The following is a 21,979-nucleotide window of genomic DNA, read 5'->3' on the forward strand; positions in this document are numbered from 1 at the left end:
ATCATCCATTTATTGTTTGATCAGAATATACACATATAGCAATATAAGAATCATTAACCCATACACCTTTGGGAAACAAAAGACCAGTTTCCCAGTTTCATTGACTGAAGACCAGTATTTATGTGCAGTTTCTTTTGCCTTTAGTTTTATAAACTCCACTTATTTCCAAAGTTACTTAGGTCAGTACCTTTTCCCCCATCCCCTTCAGTGAGGTTTCCCCCCATTATTGGTAATACAGTGAGATTATGTTGCTACAATCTGCATTCTTTCCTGAGATCCCGCAACCTCCTAAATGTTGGTTGTTGTTGTTTTGTTTTGTTTTTTTTTTTTAATTTGTAGACATTAAGGCTCACTCTGTGTTGTAAAGTTCTACAGGTTTTGACAAATGCATAATGTTGTGTATCCACCATTAAAGTATCATATAGTCTGGTTTCACTGCCCTCAAAATCCTCTGAACTTCACCTATTCACCCCTTCCCCACTCCTGTTGGACCCCTTGCCAACCACTGATCTTTTTGCTGTCTCTATAGTGTTGCCTTTACCAGAATGTCATATAATTGGAATTACACAATATGTAGCCTTTTCAGATTGGCCTCTTCCACTTAGTAATATGCACTTAAGATTTCCCCATCTTTTCATGGCTTGATAGCTCATTGCTTGTTAGTACTGAATAGCATTCCATTGTCTGGATGTTTATTCATTCACCTACAGACAGACATCTTGGTTGCTTCCAAGTTTTGGCAATTATGAATAAAACTGCTGTAAACATCCACGTACAGGTTTTTGTGTGGGCATACATTTTCAGTTCAATTGGGTAAATACTGCTGTTCTAATAGGCATGTAGTGATTTCTTATTGTTTTAGTTTGCAATTCCTTAGTGACACGTAACGCTGAGCATCTATTCATATGGTTTTTCATCTTCTGTATATCATCTCTGGTGAGGTATCTGCTCAGATCTTTTGTCCATTTTCAAATTGGTTTTTAATTTTCTCATTGTTGAGTTTTAAGAATTCTTTGTGTATTTTAGTTACCAGTCCTTTATCAGTTGTATATTTTGCAAAGATTTTCTATCAGTCTGTGTCTTGTCTTTTCATTCTCCTATTGTCTTTTGCAGAGCAGAAGTTTTCCATTTTAATGAAGTCTAACTTACCAATTATTTCTTCCATGGATCATGCTTTTGGCATTGTAGCTAAAAGCTTATTGCCAAAAACAAGGTCACCTACATTTTTTCCTATGTTATCTTCTAAAGTTTTATAGTTTTATGTTTTACACTTAGGTCTGTGATCCACTTTGAGTTAATTTTTGTGAAAGGTGTAAAGATCTGTGTCTTTTAAAAAAAAATTTGGTGAATGGATGTCCAGTTGTTCCAGCACCATTTGTTAAAGACTATTCCCTCTCCGTTGAATTGCCTTTACTCCTTTGTCAAAAATCAGTGGACTCTGTGTGGGCCTATCCCTAGACTCTCTGTTGTGTTTCATTGATCTGTGTGTCCAATCTTTCAACAATACCACTCTGTCTTGATCACTGCAACATTATAGCAAGTCTTGAAGTTGAGTAAAGTCAGTCTTCCAATTTCTTCCTCTTTCTCCTCCTCCTCCTCCTCCTTTTTCTTCTTCTGTATTGTGTTAAAAGTACACTATGAGAATTTTCTGAATTTCTTAAAATTTCATCGTGAATATTATGTTTAAATGGCTATATAATATTTCATTATGTGGATCTATGATATAACCAATAACCAATGTTTTTTTTTCTTTTTAAAGTTCATTTTTTTAGTTGTTATCGTTATTTTTCTTTTTTTAAATGTTTATTTATTTTTGAGAGAGAGACAGAGACAGAGCACGAGCAGGGGAGGGGCAGAGAGAGAGAGACACACACAGAATCTGAAGCAGCTCCAGGCTCTGAGCTGTCAGCATAGAGCCCAATGGGGGACTTGAACTCACGAACCGTGAGGTCATGACCTGAGCCAAAGTCAGAGGCTTAGCCAACTGAGCCACCCAGGCATCCCAACCAATAACCAAAGTTGAGTGTAAAAACCTCAGGACATTTGATATCTTATTTTTGTAAATGAAGATTAAAAGGTCATGTTAGCAGAGAATAAAAACTGAAAGAATGGTGGAATTGCAAGTAATTGCAATTTTCTTCCTTATATCAATTTCTGTATTTTCCAAATTTTCTACAATGAGCAGCAATACCTTTTTTATTAGAGGGAAAGGTAAAATATGTTTTGTGTTTATTTTCTAAAGTCTGAGAAATATCTCTTTTTTCTTTTCCTCTCTCAATCTGTCTGGATACTTTAATGGTTGCATAGTATTCAAATATGATACACCATAAATTATTTACCTATAATTATGTTTCTGGATTAATGTATTTGGAGGAGCAGCACAGGGTAGTGATTAAGAGCTCAGGCTCTGGAACCAGACTGCTTGAGCTCATATCTTTGCTAGGTGTGTCACCTGGGAGCAAGTTTTTTTAACCTTTGTTTTCTCATCCAGAAAATGGGACAGTAGTATCTACCTCATAGGAAACCTGATGTCTTCTGATGTAGTGTGATATGATATTTAAATTAGAAAAGATTTTGTTTTAAAATGATTGATACTTAACAGAAAGCCTATCAGATAGAGTGGTAAGCTTGGTTACATAAGGGAGGTGATATACTGAGGGACCTTTTAAATTCTCTTTCCCATGCAGTGCTGAGCAGTGTGTTCAGATCACATTCACTGTGATTAGCCTTAGCTTCTAAACTGAAGGGCAAATGTATTATACACTGATCTGTAATTTTTCTTCTCTTAATATCTTTATCAAGTTTTGGTATCAGAGTTATGCTGGCTTCATAAAATGAATTAGAAGGTGCTCACACTACTCTGTTTTCTCTAAGAGTTTGTGTAAGATTGGTATTCTTTCTAGCTTAAATGTTTGGTAGAAATCACTTGTGAAATCATCTGGGCCTAACCTTTCTGGAAAGTTTTTTTTTTTTTTTTTTTTTTTTTTAACTACGCATTCAATTTCTTTTATAGATATAGGGCTATTTGGATTTTGTATTTCATCTTGCACATTTTGGTAAATTGTGCTTTTCAAGGAGTTTGTCGGTTTAATGTAAGTTGTCAAATTTATTGGCAACAAGATGTTGATAATATTCCCTTAGTATTCTTTCAACTTCTGTGAGGTTTTTAATAATATCCCTTTCTTCGTTCCTGATATTGGTAATTTGTGGGGGGTTTTTCTTTCCTTTGATGGATCTTGATAAAACTGTTAGGGGTTTATCAAATTTATTGGTCATTAGAAAGAACCAACTAATGTTTATTCTGCTTTTTAAATTAATTTCTACCCTTATCTTTATTATTTTCTTTTTTCTACTTGGGGTTTAATTTACTTATATTTTTTTAGTTTTTTAAGGTGAAGACTTAGATCATTGATTTTAAAACTTTCTTCTTCTCTAACACGAACATTTAAAACTATACATTTCCCTTAACTACAGGAATCTATAAATCCCATAAATTTAAATATGTTGTATTTTATAGTCATTCTGTTTGAAATATTCGTTTTATTCAAAGAATACTATTTCTTCCTTGGTTTATTTTATTTCTAACTGTTGAATCTTTTTAGATATCTTATTGTTACTAATTTCTAAATTCTTTTGTGGTCAGGGAACATATTCTATAAGGTTTTAGGCTTTGGGCATTTATGAAGACTTATTTTATGGCCTAGAATAGGTATATTTTGCTGAACATACCATGTGCATTAAAAAAAATGTATATTCTGCAGTTGTTGAATAGATCATTCTATGGATGTCAATTAGGTCAAAGTGACTGATGGTGTTGGTCAGGTCCTCTATCTCCTTAGTGATTATTCTTCTAGTTGTTCTATTAGTTTCTGAAGGAGGCTGGTAAAATCCCCAACTATGATTGTAGACATGTCTTTTCCTCACTTTAATTTGGTCAGAATTTGCTTCAGGTATTTTGTAGCTCTTGTTATGTGCATACACATCTATGATTCTATCTTCCTTATGACTTGGCCTTTTTATCATAATGAAATATCCCTCTTTATTTCTGGTAATACTCCCTGTCTTGAAGTCTCCTTTGTCTTACATTAATATAGCCATTCTAACTTCTTTATGCTTGCTGTTTGCTTCTATATCACTTCCATTCTTTTATTTTCAGCCTGTGTGTTTATATTTAAAGTGTGTTCCTTGTAGATAGCATGTAATTGTCTTGCATTCTTATTCAAACGTACTCTGCTTTTTAAAAATTTTTTAGGTTTATTTATTTAATTTAATTTATTTTATTTTTTTAATTCACATCCAAGTTAGTTAGCATATAGTGCAGCAATGATTTCAGGAGTAGGTTCCTTAATGCCTCTTAACCATTTACCTCCTCCCCCTTCCCACAATCCCTCCAGTAACCCTCTGTTTGTTCTCCATATTTAAGAGTCTCTTATGTTTTGTCCCCCTCCCTGTTTTTATATTATTTTTGCTTCCCTTCCATTGTATTCATCTATTCTGTGTCTTAAAGTCCTCATATGAGTGAAGTCATATGATATTTGTCTTTCTCTGACTAATTTCACTTAGCATAATACCCTAAAGTTCCACCCATGTAGTTGCAAATGGCAAGATTTCATTCTTTTTGATTATCACGTACTCTGCTTTTTAAAAAAAAATTTCCAAGTGTTTATTTATTTTTGAGAGACAGAGAGAGGCAGAGAGGAAGTGGGGATTGGGCAGAGAAAAAGGGAGACACAGAATCCAAAGCAGGCTCCAGGCTCTGAGCTGTCAGCACAGAGCCCAATGAGGGGCTTGAACTCACAAACTGTGAGATCATGACCTGAGCCGAAGTTGGACACTTAACCGACTGAGCCACCCAGGCACCCCTCTGCTTTTTAATTGGAGTGTTTAGTTCATTTATATCTAATATAATTATCGTTATGAATGGATTTAGAGTCTACCATTTACTATATGTTTTCCAATTGTCACATTTTTTAGTTACACTTGCCTTGTTAAAAAGTAATCAAATGCTTTTTAGTATTCCACTTTGATTTCTCTGTTTCTAAAAACTGTACGTCTTTGTTTTATTTTGTTTGTTAGATTTACTCCAGTGATTACAATATGCTTAATTTGTCACAGTCTGCTTAGGTTAATATTGTGCCAATAAACTGGTTTCACTTACCTGCCTCCCCCATCCTCTGTTGTTGCCATATATTTTACACATACCTATGTTATAAATAACAAAATGCAGTGTTTATCTGTGGTTTAACTTGCCAGCTGTCTTTTGAAGAAATTAAGAAGAGAAAAAAAGTGATAATGTTTTATATATACCCACATACTTAGCACTTTGGTGCCCCTTTTGATCTGAGTTTCCCACTGGTGCAGCTTGATGAATTTCCTTTAGATTTCTTTTAGTGCAGGTTTCCTAGCAAAAAATGTTCTCCATTTTTATTTATCTGAAAAATGTCTTTATTTTGCCTTCACATTTTGATGACTGTTGTCACTGGATATAGAATTCTGGGTTGACAGGTTTTTTTGTTTTTATTTTTTTCTTTTTCTTCTCAGCACTTTAAAGATGTCATTCTAGTGTCTTCTGGCCTCTATTATTTTTGATGAACAGTCACTTTTATTCCTATCCTTATTCTCCTATATGTAATGGGTCATTTTCTCTGCCTTCTTTGAAATTTTTCTCTTTATCTTTGGTTTTCTGCAGCATGACTATAATATGCCTACATTTAGTTTTCTTTTTATTTATCTTATTTGATGTGCACTGAGCTTCTTGAACCTATAAATTAATACTTTTTACCAAAATTGAAAATTTTCAGCTGTTATTTCTTCTGTGGTTTTTGTTTGTTTGTTTGTTTGTTTACCCATTTCTTTCTGCTCTTCTGGGACACTGAATATATGTAAGTATTGGCATTTGATGATGTCCCACCTTCCATTAAGCTTTGCCTGAGGGTATTCCTCAGTTACTCTATCCCACACGGGTTGGGTGTACCCTTAGAGGAAAAGCTGTAAAAATGCAAGTCTCATTCTGCAGTTCCTTTCTTTCAACAGTCAAATTCCTGCCAGTTTCTGCCTGCCTTTGGGTACTGTTTGGTGCCTTAAAATGGTTGTTTTTAAATATTTTGTTGATAATTCTTATCTTTGCAAAAGTTAGTCCAACACAAATTATTGTACTATTACCCAGCAAGCTATTGATTTTTAAAATATTTATCTTCTGGCTACCCTACCAAATTCTTACAAGTTCTAAAAGTTTTCAAGTTCAGAGTTTTAAGTTTGTATATATTTGATTATAATATCTGCATAATGACAGTTTTATTTTTCCTCCTTAGGCTTCTTTTTGTCTAGAACCTCCAGAACAGTGTTAATTAATTAATAGTGGGAGTAGTTGGCAAACCAATCTTGTTCTTTTTTTTTTTTTTTTTAATGTTTATTTATGTTTGAGAGAGAAAGAGAGAGAGAGGGAGCATAAGTGGGGCAGGGGCAGAGAGAGAGGGAGACACAGAATCCGAAGCTGGCTCCAGGCTCTGAGCTGTCAGCACAGAGCCTGATGCGAGGCTCGAACTCGTGAACCACGAGATCATGACCTGAGCTGAAGTCAGCTGCTTAACCGACTGAATCACCCAGGTGCCCCAAACCAATCTTCCTCTTTAATAATAATGATTTTAGTTTTTTAGGCATAAATATGATGATGGTTTGTGATATATATATTTCTTAGGCTAAGAAGGTATTTTTTTACTTCTACTAAATACAGTTTTGTCATTTATGTTAGCTAACTAGAATTTCAATAAAAAAAATTTAAAAATACAGTTTTGTCACAAATAGATAATAAATATCATGAGGTGAGGTTTTTGCCATTTATCACCTGCTTGTATAGATCTCTTCTTTAACATACTAAATAAGTATGTAACACATCAGTAATAGTCAAACATCGTTATATTCCCAGGATAAACTTTATATTATTCTTTTAATGTACTGCTAAGTTTGACTTACTAGTACTTCATTTAGGATTTTTGTATTTACATTAACTTTAAACTGATTCCTTTTTATGCTCTTTTAGAACTGGGATTATGCTGGCTTATAACAAATAGTTAAAGAAGCATTATGTTGGGGCACCTGGGTGGCTCAGTCGGTTGAGCGTCTGACTTCGGCTCAGGTCATGATCTCACAGTTTGTGGGTTCGAGCCCTGTGTCGGGCTCTGGGCTGACAGCTCAGAGCCTGGAGCCTGCTTCGGATTCTGTGTCTCTCCCTCTCTCTGCCCCTCCCCCGCTCATGCTGTGTGTCTCTCTCTGTCTCAGAAATAAATAAACATTTAAAAAAAAAAAAGAAGCATTCTGTTCTGTGCACTGGGACAGTTCATGTAGTACGGGAATGATTTATTACTTAAAACTTTGAAAGACATTTATACAACTGTATGAATCTGAATTTTTTTTTTTTTTTTTAATTTTTTTTTTCAACGTTTATTTATTTTTAGGACAGAGAGAGACAGAGCATGAACAGGGGAGGGGCAGAGAGAGAGGGAGACACAGAATCGGAAACAGGCTCCAGGCTCTGAGCCATCAGCCCAGAGCCCGACGCGGGGCTCGAACTCACGGACCGCGAGATCGTGACCTGGCTGAAGTCGGACGCCCAACCGACTGCGCCACCCAGGCGCCCCTCTGAATTTTTTTTTTAACAATTTGACCAACATTTCTTCTTTTTCCCTGGTTATTAGCATGTTCCAGATTCAGGTTTTCCATTCTCAATTCAGTTTTAGAAATTTATTTTTTTCTCAGAAACTGTTTCACTGAGGTTTTCAAATTTATTTGCATGACATTTTATTTTGTTTGCATAGCATCTTGCTTTTGAAAATAACCTCTCAGGGGCGCCTGGGTGGTTCAGTCGGTTAAGCAGCCGACTTCGGCTCAGGTCATGGTCTCGTGGTCCATGAGTTCAAGCCCCGCGTTGGGCTCTGTGCTGACAGCTCAGAGCCTGGAGCCTGTTTCAAATTCTATGTCTCCCTCTTTCTCTGACCCTCCCCAGTTCATGCTCTGTCTCTCTCTGTCTCAAAAATAAATAAATGTTAAAAAAAAAAAAAAAAAAGAAAAGAACCTCTCAAAGGGGAGAGAAAGATAATATCACAAAATGCAGAATACATAAAAGCACAAAGAAGAAAATTAAAATAACTTGAAATCTCACCAGCTTTATGAAATATTTCATACTTATTAAAATTCATGTATTTGTTGTTGCTTCCTTTTAATTCTGCTTCATTTCTGTATATTTGTGCTTTCTTTCCTTTTTCCTTGATTACCTTTGCTGATGGTTTATTAGCTTATTGGATTTCCCCCTCACCTCTGAAAATTCCCAGCTGTTAACACTTATTTAGCATTTACACATTTTTTTTCCCCACTGTTTTAAGGTCAGTGCTTTTTTAACCATTAAGTTGTGCAATGGAACCCTTTTCAAAGTTAAAGTATTATGTGAAATCACAGTGTATAAATAGATAAAAGCCAAGTGCTTGTGATTCAGACAAAGGGGAGTGAGGGGAAAGGAGGGGATTTCCCAGAGTCTCGCTCACTTGACCTGCCCCTGCTTTTTCTCTTCCTTATCAGAGGCTTATGACTCCAGAGAGCACTGTTACGACAGCCACTGTTCTGATTTATTAATTCTGCTTTTATCTTTATTGTTTCCTTCTTCCTATTTGCCATAGACTTGTTTTATTGCTCTTTTCTGGTTTCTTGAGTTTGGTGCTTACTGTATTAATTTTCATTCTCTCTTATTTAATACTGGAGATATTTAAGTCTATGAATTTGTCACTCAATACAACACTGGTTATATCTTATAATGTTTTATCCAGGCTACTTTCTCAGTAGGTTGTAATTGTAGTTTTGAGTTTCCTTTCTGATCCATGACATAAGTAGGAGTGTGTTTTCAATGTCTAGGTGTGGCAGGGTTTGTTTACTCTTTCTTTTAATGTTTATTTATTTTGGTAGAGAGAGAGAGAGCAGGGGAGGGGCAGAGAAACAGGAAGAGAGAGAATCCCAAGGAGGCTCTGCGCTGTTAGCACACAGCCAGGCGCAGGGCCCCATCTCACCAATGGTGAGATCATGACCTGAGCTGAAATCAAGTGTTGGAGGCTTAACCAACTGAGCCATCCAGATGCCCCTGTTTACTCTTTTTGATTTTAAGTTTTGGTTTTATTTCATTGTGGTCATAAAACAAGATCTTTCTAATTTTGAGTTTTAAAGAAACTATTGATGTTTCCTTTGTAATCCAGTGTTTAATCAACTTTATAAATTTTTTGTCAGTTGTAAATTCTATTTTTAGGTTGAGCTTAGTTTTTAGAATATATTCTATTCTTAGGTTGCAGAGTTTAGTTCACTCCTAACATCTACCTTATTAATTATATTATTTAAATCCTCTATATCTGTACTATCCAAAGCAATAGCTGCTCTCCACTTATGGCTATTGAACATTTGAAATGTGACTAGTCTGAACTGATATGTGTTGTCAAGTATAAAATACACACGAGGTTTTGAAAATTTACTACAAAAAAGATAAAATACCACAACAAAAATTTTTATATTGACAATGTATTGAAATGATAATATTTTGGATCTGTTGGATTGGAAAAAATAAGTAAACATCACTAAAATTAATTCCATCTTTTTTTGGTACTTTTTGAAATGAGGCTACTAGAAAATTTCAAATTACATATATAGCTGATGTTTTATTTATTTTTTTATATTCAAATTTGAATTAACATACGGTGCCATATTGGTTTCAGGAATATAATTCAGTGATTCATCACTTACATACAGCATCCAGTGCTCATCACAACACATGCCTTCCTTAATACCCATCCCCCATCTAGCCCATCTCCCCACTCACCTCCCTCCATCAACCCTCATTTTGTTCTCTATCATTAAGAGTTTCTTGTGGTTTGTTTCCCTCTCTTACCCCCGCTTCCCATATGTTCATCTGTTTTGTTTCTTAAATTCCACATGAGTGAAATCATATGGTATTTATCTTTCTCTGACTGACTTATTTCACTTAGCATAACACATTCTAGTTCCATCATTGTAAATGGTGTTGTAAATGGTTGAATATCTTTTCGTGTGTCTTTTGGCCATTCAGAGTGTATCGTTGAAAAGATTTTCTTCAAGAAAAGAATGTAGGTGGTAGACATTGAGAGCCACAACTGTTTGAAAATGTTTTTCTGGTCTCCTTCTTACAACCAACATCTTGGCTATGTTTAGAATTCTTGAACACAGAATTTTTCCTTTAAAACTCTGTAAAACTTCCATCTTCTGATGTTTATTTTGTGGAGAGGACATTCTGACTCCGTTGTTTTGTAAGAAACTTATTTTTTCTGTCTGGGTCCTTGAGGGATGTTTTCATTTTCCTTCAGTTTTGAAAGTTGAGAAGGATATCTGTAGATGTTGTTATTTATTTATCTATTTAGTTTTTTAACAGCTTCATTGAGATGATATGTAGTTCATATACCATGCAACCTACCCTACACTTGAAGTGTACAATTCAGTGGCTTTTAGTGTATCCACAGAGTTGTGCAATTATTACCACAACAAATTTTAGAACATTTTCATCATCCCGAATGAAGACTTAAACCCCTGAGCCATCACTCCCCAATTCCCCTCCCTCCTGCAGTTGTAGGCATCCACTAATCTGTTTCCATAGATTTGCCTATTCTGTGTATTTCATGTGAATTGATTTATACAATATGTGGTCTTTGTGACTAATTTCTTTCACTTACTATAATAGTTTTGGAGATTCACCCATATTGTAGCATGTGGCATTTCGTTTCATTTTTTTTTTATTGCTGAATAGTATTCCACTGTATAGATATAACATATTCATCAGTTGATAGACATTTGGGTTGTTTCCACATACGTACTGACTAGTAAGAATAATGCTGTTATGAGCATTTGTTTTCATTTCTCTTGGGTATATATCTAGTAGTGGAATGGCTGGGTCTTTTGGTAACTCTCTGTTTAGCCTTTTGAGAAACTGCAAGACTGTTTTACATAGCAGCAACGCCATTTTACATTGCCAACAGCCATATATGAGGGTCTCAATTTTTCTGCATCTTTGACATTCATTTTTGTCCATCTTTTGACTACAGCCACCCTAGTGAGTGTGAAGTGATATCTCCTTGTGGTTTTGATTTGCATTTCCCTGATGACAGTTGATGTTGAGCATTTTTTCATGTGCTCATTGGCCATTTGTATATTTTTGGGGGGAGTAAATGTCTGTTCATCTCCTTTGCTCATTTTAAAATTGAAGTGTTAAGAAACAAAGCAGATGAACATAGATGAAGGGAAGGAAAAATAAAATAAAAACAGAGAGAGAGAAACCACAAGAGACTCTTAAATCCAGAGAACAAACTGAGGGTTCCTGGAGGGGTGGTGAGTGAAGAATGGGCCAGATGGGTGATGTGTATCAAGGAGTGTACTTGGGATGAGCACTGGGTGTTGTATGTAAGTGATGAACTGAATTCTACTCCTGAAACCAATACTACACTATATGTTAATTAACTTGAATTTAAATAAAAGAATAAAATAAAAAATTGAATTGTTTGTCTTTTTATTACTGAGTTGTAAGAATTCTCTATATATTCTACATAGAAGTCTCTTGTCAGCTATATGATTTGCAAAATTTTTCTCCTGTTCTGTGGGTTGTCTCTTTGCTTTCTTGATGACATCCTTTGAAGCACAGTGATTTTTAATTTTTGATGTCCAATTTATTGTTTCTTTTGTTGCTTATTCTTTTGGCATCACATCCAACACACTTACCTAATTTTAGAAATATTACCTAATCCAAGGTCACAAGGATTTATGCTTGTTTTCTTCTAAGAGCTTTATAGTTTTACATTTTACATTTAGGTCTTTGATCCATTTTGCATTCATTTTTGTATATTGTTTGAGGTAGGGATCCAACTTCGGGTTTTTACGTATGGATATTCAGTAGTTCCAGCACTATTTGTTGAAAAAAATTTTTTTTCCTATTGAATTGTCTTAGCATCCTTGTCAAAAATTTATTGACTATAAATGTGAAGGCCTGTTTGTGAAGTTTTCATTTTATTCCTTTGATTTATGTGTCTGCCTTTCTGCTGCTACTGTATAGTCTTGATTGTTGTAACTTTATAGTAAGTTTTGAAATCAGAAAATGTGAATTGTCCAAATTGTTCTTCGTTTTCAAAATTGTTTTGGCTATTCTGGGTTCCATGAATTTCCACATGAATTTTAGGAGTAGCTTATCAATTTCTGCAAAAAATCCAACCAAGATTTTTATAGGGATTGCATTAAATCTTTAGATCAATTTGAGGAATATTGCCGTTTTAACAATAGTAAGTCTTTCCATCTCTGAACATGGATGTCTTTCCATTTATTTAGATCTTTAATTTCTTGTAACAGTTTTTTTTTTTTGCAATTTTAAGAGTTTAAGTCTTGTGTTACTTTTGTTAAATTTATTTCTAAGTGTTTAATTCTGTTTTATGCTATCTTAAGTGGAATTTTTCTAATTTCATTTTTGGTTTGTTCATTGCAACTCTACAGAAAGACAATTGCTTTTGTACATTAATCTTGTTTCCTGCAAACTTACTGAATTTATTAGTTCTAATAGCTTTTTTTAGTGGATTCCTTAGGGTTTTCTATACACAAGAATATGTAATCTGCAAGTAGAGATAGTTTCACTTCTTCCTTTCTAATCTGGACTATTTTAATTTCATTTTCTTGTGCAATTGCCCTGGCTAGCAACAGTACAATTTTGAGTATATGTGATGAGAACAGAACATTCTTATTTTGTTTCTGATCTTCGGAACAGGGGGAAAACATCAGTCTTTGATATGAAGTATGATGTTAGCTGTGGAGTTTTTTGTAGCTGCTCTTTATCAGGCTGAGAAAGTTTCCTTCTATTCTGGTTTGTTGAGTATTTTTTATCTTGAATGTTTGCCAAATGCTTTTTTCTGTTTCTATTGAGATGATCATGTGTCCTTGTCCATATTAGTAGGTGTATTACATTCATTGAATTTTGGGTAGCATTTATTTTTATCTTTTAATTCAACTTCCCATTTCCTCATTCTTTAGCCTTCAGAGAACTTTAAAAGAACCCATAAATGACACATGCAATAGATGTGGTGCAAACCCTGGAAGTTGGTGGCAGTCCACTGTGAAACTTTTAATTTCCAGAACTTTATACCTCATCAAAAGTACTGGTGAGGGCTATCTAAGATTGTTTTGTTTTGCTTTGGTGTTGTTGAATGGTGTGAATGTAAAACAAATTTTTAAGCATGCTTATGTAACCCAACTGTATAAATTCATAACATTATTTTTATAGTGTATATGACACAGTTTTATATTGCAGGCACTGTTTTTTAATGTGGGAAATTTTGACTGTGTTATTTATATATATTTTAGGGGTAATAACCCTTTTCTGCATACTAAGTATGTAGCTAGTATTTCTGACAATTGTAATCATTATCAATGTATTTTATCTTTGAAGATATCTAGATGCCCCCCCCCATTTCTTTCAGCATAACATGATTTGTTTCATGCTATGTATTTCTATCATGTCCTTATTTGATTTTGTTTATTTAATTTAGTTAATGTTTATTCTTGAGAGCGAGAGACAGAGTGCAAGTTGGGGAGGAGCAGAGACAGAGGGAGACACAGAATCCAAAGCAGGCTCCAGGCTCCCAGCTGTCAGCACAGAGCCCAATGCGGGGCTAGAACTCACGAACTATGAGATCATGACCTGAGCCAAAGTCAATGCTGAACTGACTGAGCCACCCAGGAGTCCCTATCATGTCCCTATTTTATAATGTATGTTCACATTAACTGCAGTTTCCTTCTCTTGGACACATTTTTCTTTCCATGTGAGTTCCTTCACTTGGTTAGATTGTCATTTTCATTGATAATGCTTTTGCTAATCAATTTTTCTTCTTTGAGTGCCTGTCCTTTTGTTCCTGATTTTGTAGTTCCACTCTATTTTTTATTTCAGCTGTATTTATTGGTATTTCTTTCTCATTTCTGTTGGCCTATGACCTATTACTGGTTTATGATATTTATAGGTTTATGAAATTGACCGTCCATCCTCTGCTATCAGAGACAATTAATATTTACATGTTTCTTAGAAAATAGTTATTTTTTGTGATTAACATATGTGTTAGCATTCCAACTTTATAGCAAGGTCTTGGATTATCAGAAGGCATCACTTATAGGCACATAAAGTTTTATTTATTTTCTATTCAGGTAAAATTTACATAACATAAAATGTACTGTTTGAACCATTACTAAGTGTATGGTTCAGTGGTAGTAAGTGCACTCACATTGCTTTGCAACTTTAAAGTATTTGAAGAGAAAAGAATACCCATTTCTTAATCCTTCAGATTTTCCTATTCTCCCTTATTACTTCTTTTCTGTTGATCAACTTTCCATTTCTTTTAGATGCTGAGGAGTTCTTGGCAGAAGGTTTGCGGAATGAGAACCTCAGTGCTACTGCAAGGGACCACAGAGACCATATACTAAGGGGCTTCCAGCAAATCAAAACTAGGTTTGTATAAACTGGTTCCATTTTTCTTTGTCAGCTTTTACACAATTTATAACCACTAAAATCTACTTATACATTAAAGAGGTAAGATGTACTTATCATAGTTCTTTATACTTGATAGAGGCTTACTAAATATTTACTGAATTGAATTGGAGGTAGGCAGGCATGATTAGTGTAGTTAGTATACCAAAATAAAACTATTTTTATAATTATGTACCTAAAGATAAAGAATCTGCCTTTAGCTGTAGACTGTTGTGTTCATCTTTATTGAATACTTTGGCCAAATGTGTGAAAAACTAAACATTTATGCCTGTCCAAGTTACTAAAGGGAAGATGTTAGGTGGTATGACATAATTTTTGTTGTGATTTTTGGCTCTGATTTTACTTCCACATCTCCTTCCTTAATAGAAAATTTAGGGGCGCCTGGGTGGAGCAGTCGGTTAAGCGTCCGACTTCAGCCAGGTCACGATCTCACGGTCCGTGAGTTCAAGCCCCGCGTCAGGCTCTGGGCTGATGGCTCAGAGCCTGGAGCCTGTTTCCGATTCTGTGTCTCCCTCTCTCTCTGCCCCTCGCCCGTTCATGTTCTGTCTCTCTCTGTCCCAAAAATAAATAAACGTTGAAAAAAAAAATTAAAAAAAAAAAAAAAAAAAAGAAAACTTAAACCAGACTTACCAGATGATTCTTTGGCCATATTGGAATGTTTTAGTCTCAGACTGGTTTAGAGTACCATGGTCATTGACTTTTTAAAATGAGAGGTCCTGACCTAATTTGTGCCTTTTAGAATGTGAGCATCTGACAGATACATACATACATTTGCTTGGGGGAGAAAGAATAAAATTTTTCTTTTACAGTGTATTTCCTGGCCATCTTTTGCTTGAAATGTGGTAACTGAAAGAGATTTGGGGGATAAGTTGAATGTTATTTTAAGCTTTTCTCAACCCAATGGCAATACGGTTCAGAATGTTTGAACTAAGTACTCTTAGAAAAGGGAAAACATCTGTAGGGTTATGACTGGGATTTAATTTGTGTGCCTGACTGATCTTAGCATCTACTTTTAAAGCTCACTGAAACTCCTTAGAAGCAGGGAATTTTATCCTTTGGAAGGGCACAGCCAGAATCTATTCCCTCCAGAAATGTGAGAGAACCTCACAAGATGCCCTGCTGGATCTTAATCGATCTTTCCTGCTGGCTAATTAAGCATCACTTTTACTCAGCAACTGGGGACTGTGTAATTATCAGCCTGGGTTGCCCTGAATAATTGAAACAAACAGAATGCAGAAGATGGGAGCTTTTTGCAAAAGTGAGAATATCTGTAATTTTTGGTAGGCTGGAAGAGTGTTTAAAACAAGTTTCTCCATAATGTTACTTTATTAGTAGATAAGTTTAGGCTTACCTGTGTATCTGAAGGTTTAGTTAGTAACCCATAGAATTTTTTTTTTTAATTTTCACAAGTTGACCTTTGTATTTACAGGAGTATTATAAGCTTTGCATAAGGAATGGAGGTGGCATTACTTCAAATTGTATTATAGGGAGACGGATGCCCAGAACATAATTGTGTATTGATGGTGCTATGGGTATAACTTTGTGATAAGGAATGCAAAAAAAAAAAATGAGTGTTACTGTATCTGTGTGGACAAATATACAACGAGGAGGAATTTTCCTTTTCCATATTTGTACCACAGCGTTTGGAAAGGGCTAAAGTTCAATCTGAAATTGGTAGTAAAAGGTGATTTTGTGGTCACTCATTATTATCAATTGCTTATTACTTCTTAGTCCTCTTTTTAAATGCACACACATACACACACACCCATGCACACTCACAGAAGCTGTCTTTGGTACGGGGTCGAGAGGGTTCCTTGTTCTCCAAGAGCTTGCTGTGCGGTTTGTGGGATAGACGTTCAGGAAACAATCAGCAGGAGCTTTAGGAAACATCTGATGGGAGCTTTCTGTTCATTGATTTGTTGCAAGAAAGATGACACTTTATTTAGAATTTCATAATTATCAGATCACGGAGGAAATGAGGAGCCAGAAATTAGATATTGTACCAGAAAATGGAAAAATGAGGCTTTCCTTTGGCAAGCTGTTTGAAATTGCCTTACATCCACCCATTCAATCATCATCCCCTTAATGTAACCCTTGTTTTACTGAACACTCTTCTTCAGCCATATTGCTTCTACAGTCCTATTGACGGCTGGTCCCCATCATACACTATTTGTACGGATACCGAAAGCTTGTACAATACCAGCTACATTTACTCTTGTTGTGTGGTACTGTATCTTATGACAAAAAGCCAGGTGTGAAAAGAAATTTGGAAATCACAAAACTTGAGAGTTAAATGTATATGGTAAGTGGACATGTAACATGGAAAGAATCACTGAAAGTTGCTTCTAACATTGTATCTTTAATCATATTAAGCCAATTATATTTTAGGGTTTGGTACATTTTGAGAGGTAGGAACCTATCTAAAACTACGATCTGACACTTCAGGGCTTGAAGGTGGGTAAAAAAATCTCAAGGTAATCTGAGAAAGCCACTAGATGGATATAAATACTGTATGTATATATACACACACACATAGATTTCACACACACACACACACACACACACACACACACACACACACACACCTTTCCATTCTATTGTTATTTTCTTGGTTCACTTTCTCTAATTCTTTCCTCAAGTTGAGCTGCGTGAGAACGAGAAGGGTAGAGAGGAGTGAAAAGAGCACTGCCTCTGATTCTTGGTAAACTTTAGAGGGTTGGCCCTAATTTTTAGGGTGACTCAGAATTCAGTGGTGTTTGCCATGACTATGGAATTACTGTAAGTCCCAGTGTCTGACTGTCACAGCTGTCACATTATAAAATGTGCCGTTTGCTACCTTTCTGTTGTCTAGCCCGACTGACCCCAGGAAATGATAGCTGTGTCCAGAGTCGTGGGTGTCCTCCAAGTGCTCATCTGTTTTCCAGAACCAGTGGCTTGGCCATTCTCTTTCCTCACAGACTTAAAAACAGACAAACAAGGCATGCCTGAGTGGCTCAGTCAGTTAAGCGTCTGACTTCAGCTCGGGTCATGATCTTGCAGTTCGTGGGTTTGAGCCCTGCACCAGGTTTTGTGCTGACAGCTCAGAGCCTGGAGCCTGCTTTGGATTCTGTGTCTCCCTCTCTCTCTCTGCCCCTCCCCCGCTCACACTCAGTCTCTCTCTCTCTCTCTCTCTCTCTCTCAAAAATAAATAAACATTTAAAAAATATTTTAAAAAACAAACAAAAATCGTCTCTGTATCTCCATCTGCATACTAGTTTTTTTGGCTTACATGTATTACCAATGAAGGATCATGTATGCCACGTAAGACAAAATGAAAAAATGGGTGCTTTCAAAGAAGTGGAGCCCTTGTGTGGTATTCCATGTCCTGAGCTGTGATATTCATTGCTCTTCTTCCAACTGCCTCATTTAAACCTTCTCCCTAAAATCTAACAGCTTTCACATTCTGAGTCCAAGTTTTCACTGAGCTCTTTAGAGTATGATTAGGATGAAAGCCAGGCACAGGCTCCTCCTGTTTTATTACGCTGGTCACTGCAGGATCCGCGCCAGATGTGGGACACCTGGAATGAAGCAGACGATCTGCACGTAGAAGCTGGATGGCAGTCTCATGCATTTGCCGAAACAGTCGAGCATTTCTTAAAAGTTTCATTGAGGGGAGGCCATCTGACAGCAAGGATACATTGAGAGTGGGGGAAGGAATGAAGAAAATAGAATATTTTTATTACTAAGGTAGGGACATACATATTCTCTCTTGATGGCCTGTTTTGGAACAACCATTTATGCTCACTGTTGGAAGTGAAGGCCGGAGCCAATGGAAACAAACTTGGAGTATTGTTTCCTTCTGTGAAACTTAAAGGAGTTCCAAAAAGAGACAGGTAGATTTATAGCATATTGAAATGGAAAGAAATCAAGAAATAACTTTCTGTAACAGGATTACGGCAAAAAAGCCACAAAACCCAGGACATTTAATGCATAGGCTGGAAGAGTATCTTGAACATGTTTCATTGTGGGTGGCTAGTCCAGCTCTGCATGAAACATGATACATTAATATGAATATCATAATAACAATTCCAGTTTCTTTGAGAACTTCAAGTGTTTCTTTTCGGTTTACCATGGATTTAACTATAAAGTAGGATTTAGCTTAAGATGATCATCGGATGGCCTTTGTTTTATAGGAGGAGAGACAAAAAGTTAGTCTGATACAACTCTTGGGAGTTAAAAGTTTCAAAATAGTATACCGTAAATACTATTACCATTAATTACATAGAGGGTTTCACTCTTCTTAAGTGCTGGTTAATGAGCTTAAACACCCCAAAAGAAAACACATTCAAATGAAGCATGCTTAAAGAGAACTAAGGTGTAATGTGCTGTTATATTAATTAATACATTTGTGTTGCTTGCAAGTTTAGATATTTGCTCACAACATCTTTCTAATGTTTCATTTTGCTACTTACACTGGAGTTTCAGTGCCAACTCAGAGAAAAGAAAGAGTAGGAAATAATTATACCATCCATCTAAGTTTCAATAGCTCTAAAAAAGGTTCAAAAGTCATAGCAATAATTTGACCACATCTCAAAGGTTGATAATTTATTTTTTCCTTTTCTAGTCCCATCCCTGCCTCCCAGCCTTAAACTAAGAAAGAAACAAAACCCCGCCAAAACTTCAGGGCTCTCAACTGATCGTTTATATGCCAAATTCCTGTATACTAGTGTTCTGTTATTCAGTGAGTGTATGTTGAGATTTCACGACTGTGTTAAAAGATTTGGGGGAATATACTTATGTGGCAGTGAGGGGTTATATTTATTGTTCTTTGAGTCTGAAATGCTCTGCAGGTGAGACTGATATAACATTACCCACTTCTGGTCTCTTGGCTTAACCTGGAAGGGAAAATCATCTCAGTATGTGTTCTTTCCTAGCAAGCCTTCTGCTCTTCCCAAGCAGCCTTGAAGTGTATAACTTGCCTTTTGATGTTATGATGATGATAATCCTATGTATTCTTTCACTTGTGAGGATATCTTGGGTTTGGTACCAGCTCCAAGATTAAATTGATCCATTTTTTGTTTCTTTTACACTGGGCTATTGTGATAGTAGTGAGCAGAAACTTCTTCTCTCTTTGGGCATCCTATAAAATAAGTATTTTTATATAAGTAACTCTGATATATAATAGTATTTTTTCATGCTAAGTAATAGGTGGGTTTTTTCAAAAGCATGGATGAATAAATTTGTTCCTTCCAAAAGTTTTAATAAAAATTCCGAGTACTGCTCTCTTTAAACAGAATAACATGTTCTATTGTGAAAGGAATTTTGAAATGTGACCTAGGAGGCAGGCAAGTAACTGAACTTGCACCCTTTAGATTGGACTAACTCATCAGAGTAATAAGCTGAGCACTACTCCTTAGCCATACAGTGAGGTCGCTGAAATTTGCTTTATTCCTGATGGAATTACAGCTATCATTATCGCTTGGGCACATTCCTATTATCTACTTAATATGGATTTGTCTTGAAAGGTCTCAGAAAATCCTGTGTCTGTTTTTTTAATACAGGAAGCTTGTATATTTGTCTATAAATGGAGCTTCTTAATTCATACATTGTGTGAAAAGATCATTTGTATAAAATCACTGTCTTCATCTTCCCTTGATTTTAAGTCTCATTTTATCTGGAGCTAGTCTTTTATCCCAGCCCTGCACATTTCCTCGGCTTATAGAAAGCCAATGAAAAAATGCCTCTCTGCGTTCATCTGTTTGTGGATTTCCAGGGACCTTGTGGTTGTGGGGCCTTCCGGATTGTGGTTTTCTCTAATTTGCTTGTTTTCTCTTATTTCAGATATAGACCCACTCTGTATCCACTTTGTGAAAGTAGAGCAAAGGGGAGAGAAATACAAGAGCACTGGGTCAGCCATCAGAAGCCAAACTCTTTGTTCGGATGTTATTTTTCTAACGCTGACTCATTCAATTGAAGATTCCCCTAATGCCGATCTTATGTTGTCTTTCAAAGTTGCCTCTCTCATCACATTGTTTGGAATTTTTTTTTTTTCCAAGTGTTACAAAACTGCAAACATTACCAACCAAAGTTTGAAACCTCTATTTGATTTTCCTTTATAATGTCGCTATGATTTTTTAATTTGGAAAATGATGCAGGAAATTTCATTTCCTTGGGATTTTATTTTATTTCACAATTCTGCTGAAAATGAGTTGGGCCTAAAGTGGGTTTTTATCATCACACCACGTGAATCATATCTTCTTTGGAAGCCGGATCTTCTCCCCCACTGTGTACACTCATCTAGTCTCCCCAAAGTGCAGTGCTAGCAGGGTTGGTAATGAAATGCGGTCCTACTTATCACGCTCAGGAAAGGGCTCAGAGAAGACGGGGGGAAAAAATCAATCCCACAGGAACTTCTCCAGTGCTAGATATCCATATTTAACCCCCACGCATTTAAAATGGAAATGAGATTTCTTAGGGTTTTAGTTTTTGATTTACACAAGATGTCACCGCCTCCTTGGCAATGGGAATATTTTACAGACCTACTGCTGACCCGTTTGGGAAGATCTCAGCCTATCGCCCCAGGTCCAATGTAGTTTCTTCATATTTCTTTCAAAACTCTCAGCAGTGCTTTGCAATAGCTTTGATTCTTCAGGCTTCAAAGGATGCCCCTTCCAGGGCCAATCCTCTGAAAGAAAAAAAAAAAAAAGGAAGACCAGTGTAGGGGAACAAACAGCTCATAAAGGAAGGCGCAGCTCTCCCCGTGGCAACTTTTACTGTAGTCCATTATTAGGGAGTTTACAAATCAGTAATACCACAGCTTTGCAAACCCAAGAAAACTCCATTTTGATGCCAGTACTTTGTTGCCAAATTTGTTCCTGGAGTGACCTAGTCTTCAAAAGTCCGGCTTCAGATTGTTGTATCGGAGAAACAGTGTGGCTTATATGAGATGCATTATTATTTAATGCTCGAACTCAAACTCCCTCCTGAGTTGGTGAGCCTTGTTGAGGTTCTCATTATAACTTACCAAAAACTTTATGTCCGCATAATCTCCATTAGCTATTTCTCTAAGTTATACTGAGGAGCGTCTCTCTTATTTGTGACTTCTGCCATACCCACAAGGTCCATCTTGCAATTTGGTAATTGAGACCTTTTACCATGTCTATTAAGTGCCCTTGTGCCTTTGTTGATGAAAGAACTGAGGTATAAGAAATTACACAAAGTAATAGAATTAATAAAAGATTAGGATTTAGGATTTAGAATTTGTAATTAGTTGCTTAGTTCACTTAGCCATTACAAAAAATGAATTGGCATCTTTCAAAGATTATTGGTTTAAAAGAATTGTAACAAATATTGAAGTTTAGTCAATTATACATGCATACTGAATTGATTAGGTGGAGTATACTAATGTCTAATGTATACTAATTTATTTTG

At 35.9% G+C, this 21,979-nt stretch overlaps 1 protein-coding gene across 1 annotated transcript in view; it reads left to right on the plus strand.

The window, feature by feature from the left end:
• The window catches only part of SKAP1 (src kinase associated phosphoprotein 1), a 281,531-nt gene that overhangs the window by 17,263 nt on the left and 242,289 nt on the right, over positions 1-21,979 (plus strand). The window contains exon 2 of the mRNA XM_086687094.1: positions 14,425-14,530. Coding sequence (XP_086543220.1) covers positions 14,425-14,530 — 106 coding nt within the window. The remainder of the gene's footprint in view (positions 1-14,424; positions 14,531-21,979) is intronic.

This window comes from Puma concolor, chromosome E1 (assembly GCF_028749965.1).
Source record: "Puma concolor isolate L17-30 chromosome E1, mPumCon1.1.hap2, whole genome shotgun sequence".
NCBI lineage: Eukaryota > Metazoa > Chordata > Mammalia > Carnivora > Felidae > Puma > Puma concolor.